The sequence below is a fragment of the Thalia democratica genome, chromosome 5 (assembly GCF_965202585.1).
Source record: "Thalia democratica chromosome 5, ktThaDemo2.hap1.1, whole genome shotgun sequence".
NCBI lineage: Eukaryota > Metazoa > Chordata > Thaliacea > Salpida > Salpidae > Thalia > Thalia democratica.
This window is the reverse complement of record NC_139169.1, coordinates 8224629-8248180: the sequence shown is the minus strand read 5'-3', so window position 1 is coordinate 8248180 and position 23552 is coordinate 8224629. Positions and strand designations below refer to the sequence as shown.

At 24.0% G+C, this 23552-nt stretch overlaps 1 protein-coding gene across 1 annotated transcript; it reads left to right on the top strand.

Annotated features, from left to right (window-relative positions):
• The first annotated feature begins 712 nt into the window (after positions 1-712).
• On the top strand, positions 713-1909 carry LOC145836236 (uncharacterized). Its single transcript, XM_082944056.1, has 3 exons — positions 713-732; positions 1375-1508; positions 1713-1909. The coding sequence occupies exons 1-3, from the start codon at positions 713-715 to the stop codon at positions 1907-1909; spliced, it is 351 nt and encodes a 116-aa protein (XP_082800182.1).
• Positions 1910-23552: the final 21643 nt, after the last annotated feature.

Genomic DNA, 23552 nt, shown 5'->3' with positions numbered 1-23552 from the left:
TTTTAATAAAATATAATTTCCTTCGAAATATTTTCAACAAATAAAATTCTAACATAGTTACTTTTTTCTTTACTTTATTCAATAATGTTACTTTTATACTCCAATTTTGATACTTACTATTATTAGTTTATTTAAAATTTAATTTTACAGTAGTTTTTTTTTTGATTCATTTGTTTCTCTTTTTTTTCATTCACACAATAAAGCAGCAAAGATTGTTTTCATATTTTTATAAGCAAAAATCAATAAATTTATTGAATATTTTTAGTTAAAACATACACGTTTTTTTAAGTATTCAGAAATCTATATAGCATACAAAGTTTTTAAAATATACGGAAGGGAAAAAAAAAATATATTTTATGCTAAATTTAGTCAATAAAGTACAACAATTGATTTTAATATACAGCTACTACAAAACAAAATTATATCAATATTTTTTTCAAAAGCAGATATTTGAATATAAGTTACATAGCTCACGTTATACTTACTCAAAACGGTTTTAAAACTATAGGTTATAAAAACTTAACAACCGAAATCAATGTAAGTTATGTTATAAAAAAGAGCAAAAACATTATTTGTATTTACTTACATAAATAGCAAACTACCCATTTCTAAAAAAAGGTACTTATAAAAAAAGTGATTACTAGTAAGTAACTCTATGCTTTGTACAAAGTTTGGTTAATAAATTTCGTGAAATACCTTGTATAGACTTTAAATGAGGAAAGCATACTTAAGGTTAGTTTGAGCTAATAAAAAGCTAAAAAAAAAGCCTAGTCAGCATATTTTTTCAAAGGTTATTTTAATAATACGCTTATATCTAACCATCCTTCCCAAAAAGTAATGAAAGTTAATCAAAGTTAACGTTTAAATATTAAAAATAAAAGCATGAAAAAAAGGTTTTATTTTTAGCTGACTTGGCTTTTTTCAGCTATATTTGAGATCAGAATCACCTTTAAGTAACTATCCTTTAAAAAGTATATAAGTTAATACACATTTCTATCCTCATTGTCATTTTAAAGTTCTAAAACATTGACCATCTTTAAGTTTAAATTAAAAATTAAAATTAAATAACATAAACTTTTCAGACAAAATAGTAAAAACTATTTAATGAACAAAAGTTATGAAAGTATTTCCAATTCATAAACTACATCTTGGTTTTAGGTATCGATGCTGTCAACTCATGAAAAAATATTGGGGTTTTTCATATACGTTAGTTATATAAAAATTTTATATATTAGTTCTTGTTTCCGTTAAGTTTTATTTTATGTGTAAAAGTACTAAATCAAGTATGAAGTTTTGGTTTCTATTCATGAATATCATATAACAAGTGACATTAAAGAGTCGAAACTATTTCATAATAATCTTATTTATTTATAGTATTCTAGAGTCCTGCGATAAGCTTCCTACATCATTAGTTTATATAGACACTTGTACGAATCCCCATAAAATACTTGGTCATGTGCAAGTTTGCAAATTTGATGATAGAATAGACTCTGTGGAATTTGATTGTGGTAAGTTTTAAATTTCAGGATACTTAAATTTATCGAATATTACAAACTATTCTTAATTAAATGATTTCATTTATAATAAAAGAATTTTTAATTTGTAAAATATAAACATAAAAAAAATTATTATTTCATTACAGTTTATTTTTAAACTTGTGAAAAACCTTAAAAAATCTTATTTATCCAATATTCAAATGACTTATTTTTCAGTTGTAGTAGATAAAGACTTACAAAGAAAAGGAGTTGGTAAAAGTATGATGTTAGATGCAGAAAAATGGGCAAAGGTGAAAGGGTTCAATGCGGCATACTTATGTTCTGTTTCTTCAGCTGAAGACTTTTACAAAAAGTGTGGATATTCAGAAATAAAATCTGGTGCTTATGAAGGAATGTTCAAAAAAAAAATCTAACAAAAACTTTAAGACATTTTAGAATTTAGTTTAAATAAAAAAAATAAACAAAAATTGATTGTTTTATGTTATTTGTTTTGTCTAAGCTATATATCTTTTCTATCTATCTTAATAATTGTTTATAAAGCTGTTAGCGTGTTTCATAGCATTTGAATCTTTTAAAGCACTTATACATTTAACATTTAGTATTAATTAGTCATTCATATATATCAATACATTTACTTTTACTTTGATTGCATTTTACCTAAAACATATTAACTGAATGATCGAAAAAAGATATGTTAGTTGTATTTTTAACAAAACGTTTTGGTAATAAAAAAATCTTTCGAATTAAGTTATTCAAATAAAATTTTCAGCGTTTAAGTATTACAATAAGTTATATTTGTTATACTAAAAATCCCTTAATCTTTGAAAGTTTACTATAGGAACGACTGGCAGAAGCTTAAAAAAAAGTTTATGAACAGGTTATTTTTATACGATTAAAACTTAAAAGATGATAAATAACAAAATAAATAAGTAGAGTATAACCAATAGAATTTAAAAATCCAAATAGGTTTATAAATAATATATAAATATAAGAAAATGTTCTGACATTATTTTCTTTAACCACTGAATTTATATTGTTAAGGTTATCGAAGTCTAATATTTAGTAAAAATAATAAAAATAACCCGTGTTTTAGAAAAAAAAGGTGCCTAGGAGTAGTCTAGTATTCAAACTAGTTTTAGGTATTGAGGGTAGCCTAAATCTATGGCAGGTCTCTTTTTTGAAAATAATTGAATTTGAAATTAATTAGAACTATATTTCCATCGGCACTGTACACATTTAATCCTGTAAAAGGAAATTACCGGAAACACAACTAGTGTGAAAAATTAAAAACTAATTTAATAGTTCTCTATGTGATAAATGTGTTTGTTCAATTGATCTTATTTTCACAACAGCTCTGTATTACACTGTTTATTTTTTACATTTTATTCAAAAAGAAAACCATTTCTGCAATCTAGACTAAAACTTGTTGTCATAAATACGTCGTATTAGTTAACAATTAGATAGTTTAATAAATGTTAGAGCTTTTGTTTATAATAATTAATGTTGTTGTATAAAGATCCTAAAGCCAAAAAAAAAATGACAAAATAAAATAATTAAAAAAAAATTAAATTGAAATAAAAGTATTTATCTTTTTATGACCCCTTTGCGAGACTTTTTTGATGCAAAAAAGCTTAGAACATGATGCTTAAGTCGTGTTGCTTATTGAACATCCTGAGTGTAAAAAAAGTTTTAAGTTTGTTCGTATATAAAAACTCTGTTTTTAGAAATAAAAATTTTTATTAATGATTAAATTTTCTTCTAAATTAGTTTTACAAATTAAGTTTATATCACTATAAAAGGTTTATAAACATATAATGTTTTTGACATCACTGTTAAGCGAATACGATAAATAAAAAAACAATTGTTTTAAAAAAATATCAAAATAATCCTTAGTATTTTTAGAATATCAAGCTACCATGAGCTATCCTGAGTAGAACGTGGCAAGTCTGTACTCTAGAACATTTATATGATTTTTCTACCTCTAATCTAAATTAAAACGTGCAAAAATGAAACAAAATTCTATCTAGCAGTAAACAGTGATGATAGATATAATTATTTTAAAGCATTTTTTTAAACAATTTGCTAAAACTGTTATTTAAATAGTTCTTGCTGTCAACTTTTAGTCGAACTAGATATTTAATGTATAAATTACTAGGTTGTTTTTCGTTTAAAATATTCTAAAATTATGGTTAAATTTTTTTATTGTAAAGGGATAAAACACCTTAGCTGTAATATACAAAAACTGTATTAGTAAATAATTTTGAAAAATAGTGTTGCTTTTCTTAAATTTTTACTTATTGCATTCACTTAAGTAAAATAATAAACATATTAAACATCAAAAGCAAGTGTTCATATTTCTATGTACTTCAAGATATAATAAAACTTGTATTTTCTATTAGTTACCGACTTTCAACTAAAAGTTATTGAACATAAATTGTTTAAATAGTGTATTTTTTTATTTAAAACAAATAACTTATTCTTTCTACTGAATGACAACATATTAAAAAGCATTACTTTAAAAATATACAAAATGCAGTACGTGAACCAACAAGGGATAGTGGTGAACCACCATTTAGGTACATAAATACCTAAATAATAAATACATAAATACTTTTTAAGAAATAACGTATTCTCTTTACTGACTGATTGCATATTAAGAAATCATTACTTTAAAAGAGTACAAAATACAGTACGTGCACCTAACAAGGGATAGCACCAAATATATACCAACTAGGTACGCACCACTATCCCAAGCAAACACGAGCACTTTAAAATGCGCACTAGGTGAAATCTGTTGCCCCTGAAAAATATAATTTTGGAATCTCACTTAGAAAATTTTTTCGATGTCTGTAAATCATATTAAGACAGCAGAAAAAAAAAATAGTTTCCCGTCTTTGATCCTGCTGAAGCAAATAAATTTTGAAAATTTTGCCTTATATATAAGTAAAAAAAGAACACTTTATAAAAGAATAATTTTAATTTTAAAATTTATTTCTGTAAGAAAAAAATAATTTAAGATTTTTACATGGGTATATATTTAAAAAAGGGATAAAAGACTACTTCACTAAAAACTTATTTTATCCTACGTTTTTGAGATAATTACCTCAAACGGTTAGGAAATGTTCCTTGCAAAATTTAAAAATTCTGCATAAAAAAAAGTTTAAAATAAATGAAAATAGAAGTTGTTAAAAAAATTAAATAAAAACCGTTTCTTTTTGTATTTAAAAAAAATCTTATTTTTTTGAAGTTTTGTCTATACAGAATTTTCTAAAAATGAAAAGGAATATTTTTTTACCGTTTCAGGTTATTATCTCAAAAAACATTGGAGAAAAAAAAGTTTTTAAGTAAAATAGTCTTTTCTCTACTTTTTAAATACTTCCATATAAAGCAAAATTTTCAAAAGTCTTGAATCTAGGAATCAAATTTTTTTTTTGTGTTGTCTATTTATGTGATTTCCCACCGTAAAAAAAAATGCTAAGCGAAATGTTAAGGTCGGGGCAACAGATACATCCTAATACGCACCTAAGTTTAATAACAAATAGTTACATGTTTTTACAAAATAATAGCAAATTTTTATTTTTTTTATGTACAAATGGTCTATTAACTTTATGTTCAAGACAATTGATTTGTTTCAGTACTGATTAATATGATATGGCCTGTTTTGTCAGTTTTGCCTTTTTTTAACTACAATTCTAGCCCTTTTTTTTATATGTCTATTTCTCTTAATTCAATAGACTATTTAAAGTTATCTTTATATTAATAAATTTACAATAATAAAAAAGTATTGCATTTACTTTAAAGCTGCTACAAATTAAGAAGTTTTGGCATCAAGATTTTAGACTGGAGTAGTTAATTTAAATACCGCTAGCAAACACCTATATTTTACTGAATCTAATTTGAACGTAATCAAGCTTAAGTTAGTTTAAAAAAATCGAAGTTATGTTGTTTAAAACTAAGGTTTTGGACTTATGATAACGAAATTGCTATAAACAGTGTGTTTACATAAGTACTTTTAAATTTTAAAACATTTATACGATATTGTCATTAATGTTTTTGTTTTGAATAACGCTTTAGTAGTGTATTATCTAAATCAATTCTTTCTTTTGACCTTATATTATAACCATACATTAAGCTATATATAAAAGTACATAATTATTTATAGATTGTCTGTTATATTACAAAAACGGTATAATACATATTTATAACGATATTTTTGAAGGGTATGTTATAAGTTTAAATTTAAAAAAAGTTTTACTAATTTAATATGATTCGTATTTGGCAAGATTTAAAATCATTTTATTATACAAATATTTGGTCTTTAGAATGTTATACTGTTACGACTTTTTAGATATTTCATATTATAACTAATTTACAGTTTTAAGTAATAAAAAGTTAAACAAGTTCATAACTTTAATCTAGTAAAACAATACACTTGTTAAATTAATAAGGCTATAAACATATCTAATTTAAATGTTTTTGAAAACTATTAACACGTTAAACTACAAATAATTTTTGATTACCTTTTAAAAACTTTTATCTAACTTAAATATTTTTGAATATACAATAAACTAAAATAAATATTTTTAATTAAATTTTTATACTAATTTTTTTTGTTTAGATTATACATTAAGATTTTGCAGTTTTTACATTATTGAATTTCAACTAATTATTTTATATGTTAAAGCTGCTATTTAGTTGGCTTGGTTAATAGGTAATAAAATAGTAAATAAGAACTCTAAACTACTATTAAATTTTAAATGTTTTTAAATCAAACGATAATTTTCTTAATAATAGTTAAATAATATCAAACTAAATTTAAACTAACTAACTTTTTCAAAATGAAAAAAGTAATTATAATTGTTATGTAATAGTTTAGTTTTCTCTCAGCTAGATGAAAAATTAATTTAATTTTTTTATTGCTTTTAAAAGAAAAGTTTTATACTATAATTCTTATTATATATAATAACAAAACATTTAAATTAATATCAATTAACAAATGTTTAAGTAAATACTTTAAGCCTGTATATGGTAAGTTATTTTCAACAATTATATTAAGCTAATATTGTTAAACTTGAATATAAAGTAAGTATGGTATTTGTCAATGTTTACCACTTAATCTTTTTTTTAACTTAGTCTTAAAGTTTCGTAACATATTATAAAATGTTTATTAAATTTTATAAGCTTTATATTAAAAATAATATTAAAACTTATCTAAACTTTAACTAATATTAGGTTACCTAATATGTTATTTTTATTTAAAGACTCAGAAAATGTTATCCTATAAAAAAAGTATAAGTGTACGCCGATTAAAATTATATTTCAATAGCCAGTTTCTATTTTTATTTTTATTTTTCAGTTCTATCTGTTTAAATTAAACTTTATTGATTTAATTTTTTATTCTGTAAAATAAAGATTAATTATCAGTTAAATATTGAAAATAATTTACTAAACGTTCAAATACAAGATTACTGATTATAAATACTTAAATTACTGATATGCTTCATCAGCTAAAGTTATAACTTAATTAGTATAGGTAAGAGATAATAATTATTTTAAGAAGTATGTTTTTATAGGAAATGATCAGGGACGTAAAACATTTGTTTAAAGAATATTAATGTTTGCTTTTGCCATATACTAGATATTTATCAACACCCTTTATAGCAATAGATTAAGGCTTTTTAATAATCACTTAAAACAACTTATTAGCTAATAAGGCGATGCAAAATGCGTTTAAATTATTAACATTATTAATTCTAAATAAAATTTAGTAAAGTATCAAGTAAATTTTTTTGTAAAACTTATGTAAGTTAATATCTTCTAGAAATTATATTTTTAGTAAGTTTTTTGTAAAAAAAACAACAATGATGTAGTTATTAAAGTTAACTCAATCAAAATATAATGTATTACAAACCAAAATAAAGCTATTTCAAATCCTTCTGATAAATTTTTACAACTTTTTTAAATACATACAAAGTTAATATACTGTTAATTGATACTTTAGTTTGTATTTATACAAAATTAACGTTGTAACTTGTGTTGTACTGGAATACCTAAAATTTTTAAATAAATAAAAATCAAAATTCCGAAAAATTTCAACTCGGTAAACTACTAAAAAACTTGATAACCACATAGTCTAAATAATTACTATAGTATTTTTTTAAACTAAACAAACAAAACGAAATCTTAAGTATAAAGAAAACTCAAACAAAATTGTAAGACTTAATAAATACTTTTGAATAGTTTAAGAAGTTTAATATTTACAAGTTTGTTTATTAGTAAAGCTTTGTGATAAAATAAAGTACTTAACTTATTTAATATGCACACAAACTATAGTATTAGTGAGCAGTATAAAAAAAATTATTACTAACGAGTCTTTTATTAAGCATATCTAGCAGCTGCAATATTTTTTAGTATACACCATCTAACACTTAAATTCAGTAGTAACAATATTATATCAATAAACAAACAATACCTTTAAAAGTAAATCAAATGACATTAGTTTGTGAAAAAACTGAAACTACAAAGCTTTTAAAATTAAACAATGTATGTTATTTTATAACTTAGTTTAAATTATTATGATTTTGTATTTTAAGTCTAAACTATCAATTATTAATACAATTAATTTCTATAAGTTATACCTCTAAAATTAAACTATGAAGTTTACTGCAATAGCTAAGATAACTTAATGTTTATTCTTTAGAAAAGCTAGAATTTTCTTTAAACCATAAAGAGATAAAGAGAGTAGAGTGAGGACTCATTCTAAAATTGCATTATTATGAAGTATAACTAGTTTTCCTCGCTATTCAAATTAATTAAATATAGAGTCGTTTTGCTTAGAATTAAAATAAATTGCCCCAAAATAACCTATTTATTAAGCTCATTTTTGATAATGATAATTGAATAATATCATTATGGAAGTAGAATAACTATTATGTAGGCAGTGTTCAGTAAGAAAAATGATTTAGCGTTTTTAGAAAAACCGTAATTTAACTACCACCTTAATAACAAACATTCAACTTTATATATTAATATATTAATAAATCAGCCAAAACTAAGTAGTTTATAAATTTTATTAAATAAGAAAGATAAAAAATAGTTTCAATTGTCAAACGAAATACAACACAAAATTATACAACAAGGAACGTAGATCTCACATTAAAAACCAAGTCGATAAATAAGACTTATAACTTAAAGACAGTTAATCTTAAGTAGTACTACTACAACGACTATCAATCAACACAAATTTGTCTTTATGTGCATAAAACGGTTAATAAAGAGCAAAAGTAATAAGTAAAATAACTATTGTTCCAACAATGACTTGTCTATAGTTGACTGGCTGAAGAGAATCTGGATTAAGCAAGTTTTTTGATATATAGTATTCGCATGTTTTTTATTAAAAACTTGAAAAGATCATGTATTATAGGATAAAAATTAAAAAACTTAAGTATTTAAACTAAAAGAATTTAAGATAAAAAATGCTTTTGATAACTATTCGATATAGGATATATTTTTATTACTTAAACTATTATCTCATTACAGTTACTTAGTGTACACTGAATTAAAATTGTATTATTGTGTGAATTGATATTAATTTTTTAAAATTGAGAGAACTTTTTATTGAATATACTACTTTTAGTTGTAGAAAAAAAGGATTATACTATCAAAATTGAAAAAATTAAGCAAAAACTACCTTTTTGTGTAGAGTCAGTGGTGCTAGCATCATTATTAGTGAGAGAAGTAATATCTGTAACTGAATCATTATACTTTGCAGGAATTGTAACTGAACTTTCAGGATTTGTAGAAGAAGTAGAATATTTCTCAGGACTTGTAGCAGAAGTTGCGTTGCTTTCACGACTTGTAGTAAAAGTATTGTAACCTTCAGGATTCTTAACAATACTGGTATAAATTGCAAGAGTAGCATCATATTCAACTACGTTCATCAGCATTAAGGAGGATGTAACAAGAAATAACAAGAACTTCATTTTATAAACACTGTAAATATAAATTATAATGTCAAATATATTTTAAGTTTTTTCTTCGGGTTTAATCGAAAACAAGATAGTAAATTTACCTTGTTTCATGACAAAAATTGCTTTGCTTTTACTAAACACTTATAATTTATGTTACTTTACGTGTTCAGTATAACATATCAAACTAACATAGGGAAGTGTCGTAATTTTTTGTTTTACCAAATTATATAAAATTGCTATTAAAGTTGCATATAAAGTCGCGACTACAAAAGCTGACAGAAGGGATAACTTAATAAAGGATACCAATTTGTCATATTTGTAGTTGTTGCAATATATCTTACACATCATATAATGATAGAATGATTAAATTTGGTTTTAAATCACTGGAATATAAAAGATTGGAATTTGATCTATTAACTCTTTACAAAATTATCAATGGCAAATATAAATGTTTTTTTAACCATTTTTTTAGTTTTTCCCAAAATAAATATCAACTAAGAGGAAATAATTTGAAAATAAAATGTAAACATGGTTTTCAAAACAGTCAGTGGCAAAGCGCATTTTTTCACAGAGCAAAAGCTATGTGGAACAGACTACCTCAGGATCTTGTGAGGGGGTTGAACAATTTCGTTTAAACCCAAAAGGATTTGATTTAAATACAATAAATACCAGTAAAATTCACAAATTTTCCACTATAAACAAAATAAAAAATATTCTTTTCCCTACGCCTCCCTCCTCGAACAACTCGTTCACTTATTTATTTTGTAATTATGAATGTTGTTTTATAAGCGATGATTTTAGACAAACTTATTTATTGTGTGTACTTAGTAATATATAAGTTTGAAATTTTTTGAATTGAATTATTTTTTTAATTTTATTAATTATACTGTATTTAACTTTGCGTTTTAATTTTAATTATGTTTTATATATATATATATATATATATATAATTTGTCATAAAGTGTTGAATATTAGTTTATTTTCTTTTTCTCTTTTTGTGTGTTCTGTTCAAGTGGCTCAGGTTTTGATGCCTGAGTCCAACATTGCACGATAAACAATATGATAATAATAATAATTCTTCTATTTGTTGTCCGCATTTCAAAGAACTACACTTCAAAATTTAAGTTTCAAGTTTTCGTAGTATTTATTTTATGTATCTTGTTAAAAAGTATATATTTAGCTACTCATTTTAGTAAACTAAAAGTTTTTATATTAAGCGTTAAGTCAAAATTTTTGAATCTCATAGTCATTATAAGCTATATATGTTTAAATTTTCGATACCTTGTCCACAATTCGAACTAGCCAAACTCTAATAGTACTTTTTTATATTTAAAGCTTGGGTATCACTTATGATAACAATTTTATTAAAAAAGTTTTATTAAAAACTTAAAAGAAGAAAAAAGGTGCCTACAACTAGGTTCCAACTAATATTACTATTTATTTATTAGCTATTATTTAAACTCTAGGTTTTATTTCAATTTTTTTAAGTTACAATAAATAAGCATAAACTTAACCAAGTTCAAACTTTATCACACTATAAACCTTAATATTCAGATTTGTTTTGTTTTGGTTTTAATAATTGAATTGATTTTGTTTGAAATTTAAATACTACTTACACGATTATTGAATATATCTTTCTAAATTTTATATAAGTACTAGATATTTCTTTGACCGAAACTTAGTTTGATAAATAAAGTCTTAAAAGAATTAAGTGTATTATTTGTCCTCTAAGAGTAGACAACTTGTATTTGTTTTCAAAAAGTTAAAATATATAACAAAATTGCAACTAAAAATCATTAAAAAAACGTAATGTAAAGCGAAGTTATGCTGTGAAAATCATGCATTTATTGGTCTTAACTTTTTCTTGATTATTTATAGAAAGATGTCCTTATTATAAAAAAGCTAATAATAAATATCCCGTAAAGTTAAGGACCTGAAGTTTAAAAAACATTAGAATTTTGGTTTAATGATTTTTTGTTAAGATGCAAATAGCAAAGCTTTTAATTTAATTTGATATTGTCAATTTAAAATAAATATTTATAATGGTATTTATAATGAATACTTTTTATTTTTTAATTACATTAATTAAGTACGTTTGTTTTAACAAAAATAATATGTCTTGGTTCACAAGAATAAAGCTCTTGTTTAGAAAAATATTATTTTTAATATGTCTTACTATACCTTCAGTTAAATATTATTGTAATTATAGTAAATAGGAACGGGTCACTTTTGCACGGCTTCATTTTTGCATTTAGGATCACTTTTGCACAGCTCTTTTGCAATAGCGTCACTTTTGCACAGCGTCACTTTTGCATGGCTACTCTTTTGCACGGAGGGTCGCTTTTGCACGGTCATCACTTTTTCGGACAGGGTCACTTTTGCACAACGTTACATTTTTACATTGACATTTTTGCGTAGCGACATTTTGGTAGATGATTTATTTTGCGCTGAACATCACTTTTGCGGGAACGGGTCTAAATTGCACGAAAACAAAAATGCACGAGTCTACTATTTTGCCCGCGTCTAAAATTGCACGAGTGCACAAAATTGCACGAAGCTATAATAGCACGAGGGAAAAAAATTGCACGAAGACAATTTTGCACGAGTTAAATTTTTGCTCCTGAGTAGAAAAATACAAAAAAAAATTAAAAGATAAAATAAACAGAAAACAAAACTAGAAAATTTTCTGATAAAAAAAAACAATGAATAAGGGTAATGAATAAGGGAATAAAAGATTCGCCCTGCAAAAGTATCCCTGCGTGCTAATGTAACACTCGTGTAAAAGTGACGCCATGCAAAAGTGACTTTTCGTACAAAAGTGACGCTTGTGCAAAAGTGACACCCACCCATAGTAATTATCTATACGAGCTAATTCAAAAACTTTAATGAATTGAACTTAAAATGAACGAATTTTATGTAAAATAACTTAGTTGAATATAAGCATAAGTTTATTACTTGTGAGAATATTATAGTTATTTTTTTTTTTGCACAAGTTTAAATATATATATATACATTTATTTATTCCATATGTTTGGTACGGAATCAAAAACAACTAAATATGGGTAAGGATAAAGAAGAGAAAAAAAATAGTTTACAGTTTTATGAACGACAAAAAAAAAACGTTCAAATTGTTTGCTATTACGACCTGGTACACGAAAAACCTTTCGGTTATCGAGTCACACACCACGGATACCTTTTAACGTCTTGTCCAGGACTCATATGGAATATGAAAACATTTTACAAGTTAAAAACTAGTTCTACTTGAAAGCTTTAAAAATTTAAATTAATTTCAGCCATATGTTTATTTCTATATTTATAAAAAGTTTGTTAGAAATAATTGATATCAAAAAGTAAAATTTAAAAAGTTATAGTTGGTTTTCGTAACTTCATTAAAACATTTTAGTAAATAAAAGTGTTTTTGTCATAAAACTCCAAAATGGGTTGTAAACTGTTTTTGTACAAAGTAGATTGATGTAAATTTAGAAAAGTTCATAAAATTACTGTAATTTAACAAAATTTTAATAGACTTTAAATAAGCCAAACTTTACATACACAAGTAGAAGTAGTTTTCATTGTAGTTGTAATATATGATATATTGGATTAAAGCTATAAACTGATATTAAAATATTTATACTAGTTTTATACTAAGCAAATTTAAAAGCTTCAAATTAAATAAAACTTTTTATGAGCCATATTTTAGAAAACTGTATAAGACTAGAGAGTACTAAATAATAATAATAACTTTTGTTGTATCTACAAAACTAAAATATATTAACGCATTTTATATTTTTTATAACAAAAATAAAATAACAAATAAAACATTTCAAGTACATTCTATACGTTTTATGAATACAAACACTACAATTTTTTTTTTTTAATGGTTTTAACTTCAAACCAACAACTAGTTAGCATTAGTTGGTAAAAAAATAAAAACACATAATTAAACATTTATGTGGTATACTAGTTCTTTATCTAAGTATAACTAAAATTTATGTTTGCTTTATAGTTGTTAAAGTTTTGACAGAATATTTTATTTATTATTTCTTGATACATTCTACTTACTGATGATGAATTTAGTTGAAGGTGATACTACCTCTGCAAGCAAAACTGCTTCTGTAAAAAGTCCTGAAAACTACACTACTTCTGCTGCAAATTCTGAATGTTACACAATTTCTGATACGAATCCTGAAAGAAACACAAATTCTGTTACAAGTCCTGAAAGCAACACAACTTCTGTTAAAAGAACTGAAACAACACAACTTCTGATATGAAACCTTAAAGCAACATAACTTCTGTTATAAGTCCTGAAAGCAACACAACTTCTGCTACAAGTCCTGAAAGCAACACAACTTCTGCTACAAGTTCTGAAAGCAACACAACTTCTGTTACAAGTCCTGAAAGCAACACAACTTCTGCTACAAGTCCTGAAAGCAACACAACTTCTGTTACAAGTCCTGAAAGCAACACAACTTCTGCTACAAGTCCTGAAAGCAACACAACTTCTGCTAAAAAGTCCTGAAAGCAACACAACTTCTGCTACAAGTCCTGAAAGCAACACAACTTCTGCTACAAGTCCTGAAAGCAACACAACTTCTGCTACAAGTCCTGAAAGCAACACAACTTCTGCTACAAGTCCTAAAAGCAACATGACTTCTGCTACAAGTCCTGAAAGCAACACAACTTCTGCTACAAGTCCTGAAAGCAACATGACTTCTGCTACAAGTCCTGAAAGCAACATGACTTCTGCTACAAGTCCTGAGAAATGTTCTACTTCCGTTACAAATCCTGAAAGTTCAGTTACAACTCCTGCAATGTATACTGATTTAGTTACAGATGTTACTCCTCTCAATAATAATGATGCTAGCACGACTGTCTCTACACAAACAAGTTTTTATTTGCTAATGTTTTTGAGTTTTTAATAGAGGCTGGTTTTTTTTCTAAAAAAATAGTACTAAGCTAAATGAAAATTTTAAAAGCTATCATAAAATTTTAATTAAAGTACAATGAGTAGCTATGCATAAATGTTAGTTAAAGTATTTAAAAAAATCGTGTACTAAATAATTATCAAAATATTACAACTTTAATTTCACATATTTTGAATTTTAGTTATTTTTTATTCCAACTCTATATTAAATAACATTATTAAGTTTTTGATAAAAACATACATGTACTATACACAAAATACTATAACACTTTTTCCAGATTTACCCCAGCGAGTGACCTTTGAAGAAACCGTGCTATTCATCTTTGACGTTATTATACCAATAGTTTATTTTTTATTTTTTATCTATATATTTGTATCCTTTTTCTTACACCTTTCATCTAAATCAGAACACTAGTGAACTAAACGATATTGGTTGTATTATTACTACTTAAGACGACTAACTATATTTAAGTGGTAACTATTATTATTGTTTTTTTTCTTTTAATAAGATATTTACGTTCTTTTTTGAGTTGGTACGTGTTACATTTCGTTGAATCTACTAACTATGTTTACAATTTTCCCGGTTAATAAAAATTTTTACACTATTTTGTTTGGCTCATACATATAATAATATATTTAATTGACAGCGAATAGAAAAATACTTAAGATAATTCAGCAAGCAAACAACACTGTTTTTATTAGTTCATAGTTCGGGTGACATAAAAATATATTCAAGAAGTTAAGAATCATTGTTATAAAAAGAAAGTAATATAAAACTTAAGATTTATATACTCAAAACAGAAAAAAAGCTAAAATAAAACACGGAAGAAAAAGTAGTTAAAAACTAGTTCGTTTATATAGGTTAGAAAAAAAGATATTTAAGTGTATTAGTTCTTAAGTTTATTTATTTTTAAAGTAAAATCAGTAAACATCTAACAACAGTAAAAAAAAATTGTTAGAAAATTTTGATAACTATAAAGTTTTTACGTACACTAAATTGTTAGACCAAATTTTTAGAGCGCTTTTTTATTGTACAATAAACAATACTATCAAATGTACTTTAATACCTAGTTAAGAAGTCTCAAACAAAATAAACTTACAAAAAATAACTTAAGGCTTTATGACAACTAGTTTAAAATCCATTATAATTTTAAATTTGTTGTATGTGTGATAATTATATTTAAAACTTCTATAACTAGGACGCAGTAACATTCAAACCACTAAAATTGATTTTTGTTCAGAATTTAATGTATAACTATTTATATGCCGTGTTCTCTTTTCATTCTTTTTAATTTGCTTAAATCTGAGTAAGTAAATAACAATCAATTTACTTACCTTGATAAACTTGAATAAAAGTAAACATAAGTTTAAATTTAATCAATTAATCCAAAATGCAGCTAATGTATAGTTGGAGCAAACTAAATAGAATCTATTAAAGTAATTTAATGAAATATTACAATTCTTGCACAACTGCTTGTTAATTGATTATTTTATTTTTAAATTATATAAGAAAAAAAAACAGATTTTATAGGAAATTGGTATTATTAAGAAAAAATTCGACTTATGAATCGAATTTAATAGGGAACCGGTCAAAATTTCTCGAAGACAAAATTGAACGAAGTCAATTTTGCACCATGGGTCAATTTTGCACCAGAGTAGAAAAAACTGAAAAAAAATATATAAAGAAAAAACAGAAAAAAATAGAATAAATAAATTTACTGACCGAGAGTAATGGTTAGGGTAAACAGTTATAGTGAAAAAAATAACTAAAAAAATAGTAAAAAAACATAATAATGATAATAAATAATTTTTTTATTAAAAAGAATTAAAAAATTAACTACAGACCTAGGGTTAGGGTTAGGAAAAGAGTTAAAAGTAAAAAAAAAACAAAAGCGAAATAATTATAACTATTAAAGAAAAAAAAATTACCGAACAAAAGTTAGTTAGGTGTAACAGCGATGTTAAAAAAAAATCAACCCGTGCAAAAAAGTCTTTGTACAATTTTATCTTAGTGCAATTGTATCCCCTCGTACAAATGTGTCTTCGTGCAACTTTGTCCCCTCGTGCAATTTTGTCCGCTCGTGCAAATTTTACAGGTACCCAATAACTTAATATAACAATGAAATTTTGTTTTTCGGTGGTAATATTTTATTGCTAAAATATATTAAATGCTAGAAACGTTTAAAGGTTTTATTTAAGTACGCTTTAACAGGTTAAAAAGTTAACCCTAGTAAGTACTTAATTCAGACGTAGTTTTTACTAAAATTTATGTACTAAAATTCATTTTAAAATTTTCTTAATAACTACCTTTTCTAGACTTTTTCTAGTAAGACGTAATACGTATAGCATCAGTAAAATTACTAAATTAGTTAAAATAAATAATACTCTTATTTGTATATTTTATCAGTTTTTGCGAGTTCTTATTTCTTTTATATTTTAAATAAACGTAAAAATAAATTTCTCTTTCATGTAGTACTTACAAGTGATAAACTAAAATTCTTGGTTAGCTGGATTACAGAGATATTATTTTATGAACATAATCAGCTAAAGTTAGTATTAAGTATTATTACAAGCTATATGTCATAAAACACCTTAACTAATGTTACTAAGCTGGTCAACATCAGTTATTACGTTATACTCACATTTGAGAAAACAAAACAAAAAGGTAAATGCATGAAAGAATAAACATAATTTTAGAGTAAAGCTGTTTTAAGTTGACTTCAGTGTTTAACACACACATTATTTTTTTTTATTGTTATATGTTTTTTTTTTTTTTGTTGTCAACAGAACGTTTAAACCTCACCTTACAAAAATATAAAATTAAGAAAGAAAAATAGTTAAAAATTTAAGATAATCAGAATTATAAAACAAAAAAATAACTGTTAATAGCAAATTAAAAATACTATTATACTCTAAACAGTTTAAACCTTAATCCTAATGCTGTTTCGCAGTGAATAAAAAGAAAAAGGTTTGAAGTTTATTTATAACAGTTACATAAATAATTTATCAATGTAGCTTTTATCAAATAAATTGATAGTGCTTTTTGAGAATAACTAAATACTATTTATGCTTACGTAAGTCTTATTTTACGTCAAACAAAGTTTTAGCCAAAAGGTTAAATAAGCAATGTGTTTTGACAGTTAAAGCATAGTTTTTCGGTAGATATTTGTAAAAGCTTAAAAGTAGATGTGTATTGATTCAACAAAATATGTAGCTGTATCTGTATGTATATCATTAAAAATTAAATGAAATATAATTTACATCTAAAAAGCTAAAGTTTTAATGTTGTAAGTCTAATGTAAGTGTTACCCAATGTATACTGCGTCACACAAATTATCGTATGAGCGAGCGGCATAATAAATAATAAATTAATATTGAAACAGTGTTATCTTCAATTTTTAGTTTGTAGCTGCTTTGAGTATTAGTATCATTTATAATTCTGTTAACCAATTTTTTCATAAGCAACCAGATACAATTTAGTAACGTTAAAACGTATTATAAAGAGCATTAGAATAATATTCAAACTTTATTTTAAACATTTATTTTTTCATTGAGATTTTATTTAAAATTATAATAAAATTTCAAATATTTTTTATACACTATTAATAAAACATTACAGAACAAAGTTTAGAAATATGTACTTTATATATATACACATATATATTAATTCTTTAATTTTTATTTCTATTTCATTAGTTTCTATATTTTTTAAATATATATTTCTTATAATAATTTAATTTTTAAATAAAATTCTGCATTGAAACTGACAATTTTAAAGAAGGCGTTGAAATATGAAACGATCCGTTATCTATCAGTATTTAAACTTAGAACTTCATACGTACAGTAAAAGTACATGAAAAGTTTCTTTTTGTCTGTAACGAATATTCTTTGTGACTGTGTCTGCCTGATAAGTTATAATGAAAAAGAAACAGGTTAAAAAACGTTGGCAACGAAAGTGCGGTTCAGATTATTTCATAATGTACTTAATTTTTCAAATTTCTAAATAAACTAAACTGATATGTTAAAAACACTTTAAAAAAAGAAACTGGACATATAATTGTTTTTCCAGATGAAACTGCTATAATTAATTACATTTTGATATGTTTAAATGTTTAACTTTTATGATAGACTTTTAAGCAAAGCATCACTCTGTCCAGCTTGAAATACTTAAAGATAGCTCTAGTCTTTTAAATTTCTAGAAATTAGTCTTAAGGTATAAGTTAAAGCACTTTAGTTAAAAGTATAAAATAAAACCAGCAAAATAGTTTAAGTAAGTTGGAAGTTTTTAAATCCTAATGTATTGTTTTCTAACATCTAAATACATAGAATAAAGAAAACTGAATAAAATTCAATTTATTAAAATCTAATGTCATGCTGGAGTTTTTTTATAACCTGTTTTATCTTCATTAGAACACACCAGTCAGACATAGTCACGAAAAAATACTATAACAAAATTTTAATTTTCCTGTGAAGCATTAGATTTTAGTGTTTAAATATTTAAGTTTGACACATCGTAATCATAGTTTAACGTCTTTTTTAAAGCTGTCAGTTTTAATGTAGTTTTATTGTAAAAGCTCTTTTAAAGTATGTATTACTAACTAGTTTATACTGTAATGCTTATTTAATAGTTTACAACAGATATTATACAACTTCGTGTTTTTATGTAATTAAAGTATTAAAGAAAAAAATTTTTTGTTACATATAAAAGTAAGGTTTGAAAATTGTTGTAATGTTGTATTAATAAACGTGAAAATTTTACTAAATTTTACCTGGCTATTTGTTAAAGTAGTAGTAAGAAAGCTTACAAATCATTCTGCTACTAGAAAAAAACTAAATAACAAAATATAAGAAAAACCATGTTCAAATATAAAATGTTTTATTTATATGCAGTTCGCTGATATGTTAATTTTTATGAAACAATATACTTAATTGAACTACAACGTAAATTAATTTTTATAGCTTTTTGTATCTGTGTAATAATTTTATTAAAAGTTGCTTAATAAAAGTTAAAAATTTGCTAATTAGTGAACAAGAGCCTTATTAAATAAAAAAATTTAATAAATGGTACAAAAATTTTTTAAAGAATTTTAATTTTTTAAAGTATAAATTGAAAAAAAAAAAGAAAAACAATGTTTTAAACAATACCAGATTTTAAGTAAGATGTCCATTCCGTTAATGTAGTCAAATAATAATCACTGTAAACTTTAATATTATTTTAAACAAAAAAGCAAGATTACTCGCAACAAGTTATAGTTAATTATAAAACGATTTAAACAAAATTTGGTTTGTGATGTCTTTTTATTAAATCTTATTTCATTTTTGATTAAGTATCGCAAATTGACTTTAATAAATGATTAAAGAATTCAAAATCGACTATAAAGTAATAAGAAACCAATTGCTAAAAATTACAGGCTATCAAATCTATAATTAAAGTTAGGCTATTTTTTAGTAATTTTTTGATAAAAGGAATAATAACTTTAGTTCAGCTTGACAACAAGTATACACCTAAAGTTTATACACTTTACTATAAACTAGTTTTCGTAGTACGCAAATCAAGTTAAAAAATTTTGTATAATTAACGAATATAATTAAATTATAATATATTGCAATATTTCTAGAGTTACACAAACTAACTGTAATAATGTTGACAAATAAACATCACAGCTACTAAAAAGTTTTTACAAACTTTCAAAACATCGAGTTAACTGTAATTAGATAAATTAAAGAATTTGAATGTATACATTTAAACGTTATTGTGTTGTTTCTAAAAGTATTATGTAAGTAACATAAAAGATGATATTTTGCAAAAACAAATGAATTGATTTACCTCGATATTTATTTTTAGTACTTGAATTTTAAAAACAGTAGAACATTATATTTTGCATACAGACTAAAAACATTCAGAAAACCTAATTTATATAAATAAGGAAAACTGTTGGTGCTAAGACAGATTAATTTTATTAAATAATCCGAAATTTGTGGTGAGGTTTTCATTTATTTGCTTTTAAATGTAGTTAAAATCAAATGAGTTATTTGAAATGAAGCTAACGCAGCTACTGGTAAACTATTGCATTCTAAGAATGACTTATAGTATGATATAACTAATTATTAATATACTGCTCACTGATAATACAGTTTGTGTGAACTATAAGTATACGGATAGCACAACATACCAAGTATACTCTAAAAATATGCAACCTAAAAAAAACTTGCATAAATTAAAATGAACTATTTCAAGGCTTTTAGAACTGTTTCAAAATATTTGACAAGAAATAAGCTAAGAAGTTGTTTTTAAAAACCTGAAGCTTATTAACATGGTAATAAAAAAATTTAAGTGTGGATTTCTAATAAAACTGAAATATCAAAAATGTGTTTTATAAGGTTTTAAAATCGTTAATGATATGATTTTAATCATATTAAGTTTGTAACAGCTTTCTAACAGCTGTAATCTTATTATATCTACTATTTGGTTAATAAGTTTACTTTAAAAGCTTAGCTAAACTAAAAACTAGTTTTTTGTTTAAGTAATCTCATTTCAAATAGTTTGATCAGATGATAGTAAGTCTTTTAAAACACTTAGATTAAACCGGTTAATTTTACTTTAATTCTATATAAGTGGATAAAAGTTGTATAAAATTGGAAAAAGTATTTATTAAACATATTAAAACTAAGATTTTGAGAACAGTTTATAATTTTTATACTAAGGTTATGCTACTAAGAAACTTAATTTAATTATACCTGGTTTACTTATAAAAAATATAATTAAAACTAAAACATATATGCTACTAGTCAGCAGCTACAAACTAAATCGTGAGAAATTGTATATATGAAGATGGTTCAATTTATTTTTAAGCTGCTCGCTGATACTATAACTTGTAAGACACTTTATACCAACATTGTTACATTTTTATAGATTTTATGTAGTTGTGTAATAATTATTTTGTTAACATTAATTAAAATATTTTGTTTATTTTATTCACAAAGTTGCACATAAATACTTTTGCAAAGATACTTTTGCACGAGGGGATAAATTTGCACGATGATATTTATGCACGAAGAGTCACTTTTTCACCAGCAGACAATTTTTCACGTTGACAATTTTGCACGGGTTAAAATTTTTTATGTCAACTTTTTTGTTTTCTTATTATTTTTGTTTTACTATCAATTTTACCCCTAACCCTTACCATCGGTCGGTAATTTTTTTTTTATTTTAAAATCTTTTATTGTTTTTTTTTTTTAATTTTTTTCATAATATTCAATTTTTTTTGCAAACTATCACTTTTACCCCTAACCCTCGGTCTGTAGCTTTTGTTTTTTTAGTTAATTGTTATTTTGTGTTTAAATTTTTTGTGTTTAAATTTTTTTTTCTTATTTTTACTATCACTTTTACCCATTACACTTACCCTCGGTCAGTATTTTTTTTTTATTAAACTATTTTTTATGTAGCTATGTACCAGGGTTTCCCAAACTCATTTACTAAATCGCCCCCTTTTCTGAAGTTTGAAAATAATGAAGTTTGGGATTTTGTAAAGTAATTTTTTCATAATTACGCACTCTATTTTCATCTAAAAAAATGTGTTCGAAATGTAATTTAGACTAGTACTTTTTAGGCACAGACTTTTAGGCTGTATTCGAAGTAATTTACATTGAGAAAACAATTTACAGTTATTTTCTTATAAGCCTAGTAAAGCATTTATTAAAGTTTTACTTAATATAATTTAGACCTAAAAACATTTGGGTTAATTTGTTACTACTTTACAATGTTTTTAAAAACATGGGAAATATGATTAATACCTTAAAAATATTGATTTGTTTTGTTTATTTTTTTGGGTAACTCAATTAATTAAACAAATGGATATTAAAAAAACACTTTTCAAAAAGTTGTACTTAATAATTTACATATAAGTTAAATTTTTTTAAATGATAGTTTTAGTAAGTCGTCTAAGATTCAATTAATATGTTTTCAGAAGTTTTTAAACATCCTTAAAGTATTTTTAACTTAGCATGGCATAAATAATTACAAATATATAGAAGTAGTTTAAAGTATTTTTACAAACAAACAGTAAAAAAAAATTATTATAAGTATATGTTTGGTTTTTTAAAAAACTTCAACTGTTTAACAAACTAATATTAAATTCTAAAAAAAGAAAAACTTTTTTCGAAATTTATTTTTAACTTAAGCAATTTTTACCAAAGAGTTTGAAAATTACTTTTTTTAAAGAAAGTTATCTAACTTACTATTTTAATATGATATATATATATATATATTATATAATTTTTTTTTGTTTATTAAGTTGAGCTATAAACGTAAAAAAAAGTTATATAAATAAATTTTAGTCAATAAACTAAACAGTTTTTCACATTTATATGAACTTTAAAACGACATGTTTCAAAACTATTAAAAAAAAACTTTTGACTGTTTGCAGAGGTAAAGTTATATAAATATTTTCAAACAGTTTGTTATTTCTGGCGACTATTTTTTTACACCTTATATTATGTTAGTTCTAAAATGGTTGTAAATTAGTGTATTTTCACTAGTAAGTTTTATAATGTTGCTTTCAAGTATGCTTAATAGCAATGATAGTAGCACAATACAGATTTACAATAGTTGTTAAAAATACTTCCACATTGGAGACGGCTACTGTGAAAATTCTACACGGCTTAACACATTGTAAGTTGATACATTCAATTGTTGGTAAAAATTAAGCTTATATTTGTTGCATTAAATTATAAACTCTTTATTGCTAAATATGAATATGGATTTATATAATTGAAACATGACTTTAAACAAATATTATAAAAAGTTTCCATAGTCTTAAAACGTTTACATGACTAAACTATACCAAACATTTTACTTTTATAGAAGAGTCTAAATACTTACTTTTGTGTTTGTTAGTTTTAAATTTAAACAATTTTACTTAAAAGTAAAGCTGTTTGAAAAATCTTAGTCTGGATATATACAGTCTATAGATGTGAAGAATTTTCAACATTTAAAAGTTAGGAATTTAGTTATAGTGGTTAAATATTTGTCAGCTTTTACAGTTAACTAGATGAAAACAATGCTGTTGATAGGATAATGTCTAAATTTGTTTTACATAAAAATCTAAATACATTATAAAATAATATCGCAACTTATTTTTCTACATTTAATTTAAGTGATAA

What these genes read in the sequence shown, in the direction of transcription:
- LOC145836236 (XM_082944056.1), top strand. Translation starts at nt 713, where the DNA reads ATGAGGAAAGCATACTTAAG. An exon ending in ATGAGGAAAGCATACTTAAG is followed by an intron (nt 733 to 1,374) that starts GTTAGTTTGAGC and finishes ATTTATTTATAG; the next exon opens with TATTCTAGAGTCCTGCGATA. An exon ending in CTCTGTGGAATTTGATTGTG is followed by an intron (nt 1,509 to 1,712) that starts GTAAGTTTTAAA and finishes CTTATTTTTCAG; the next exon opens with TTGTAGTAGATAAAGACTTA.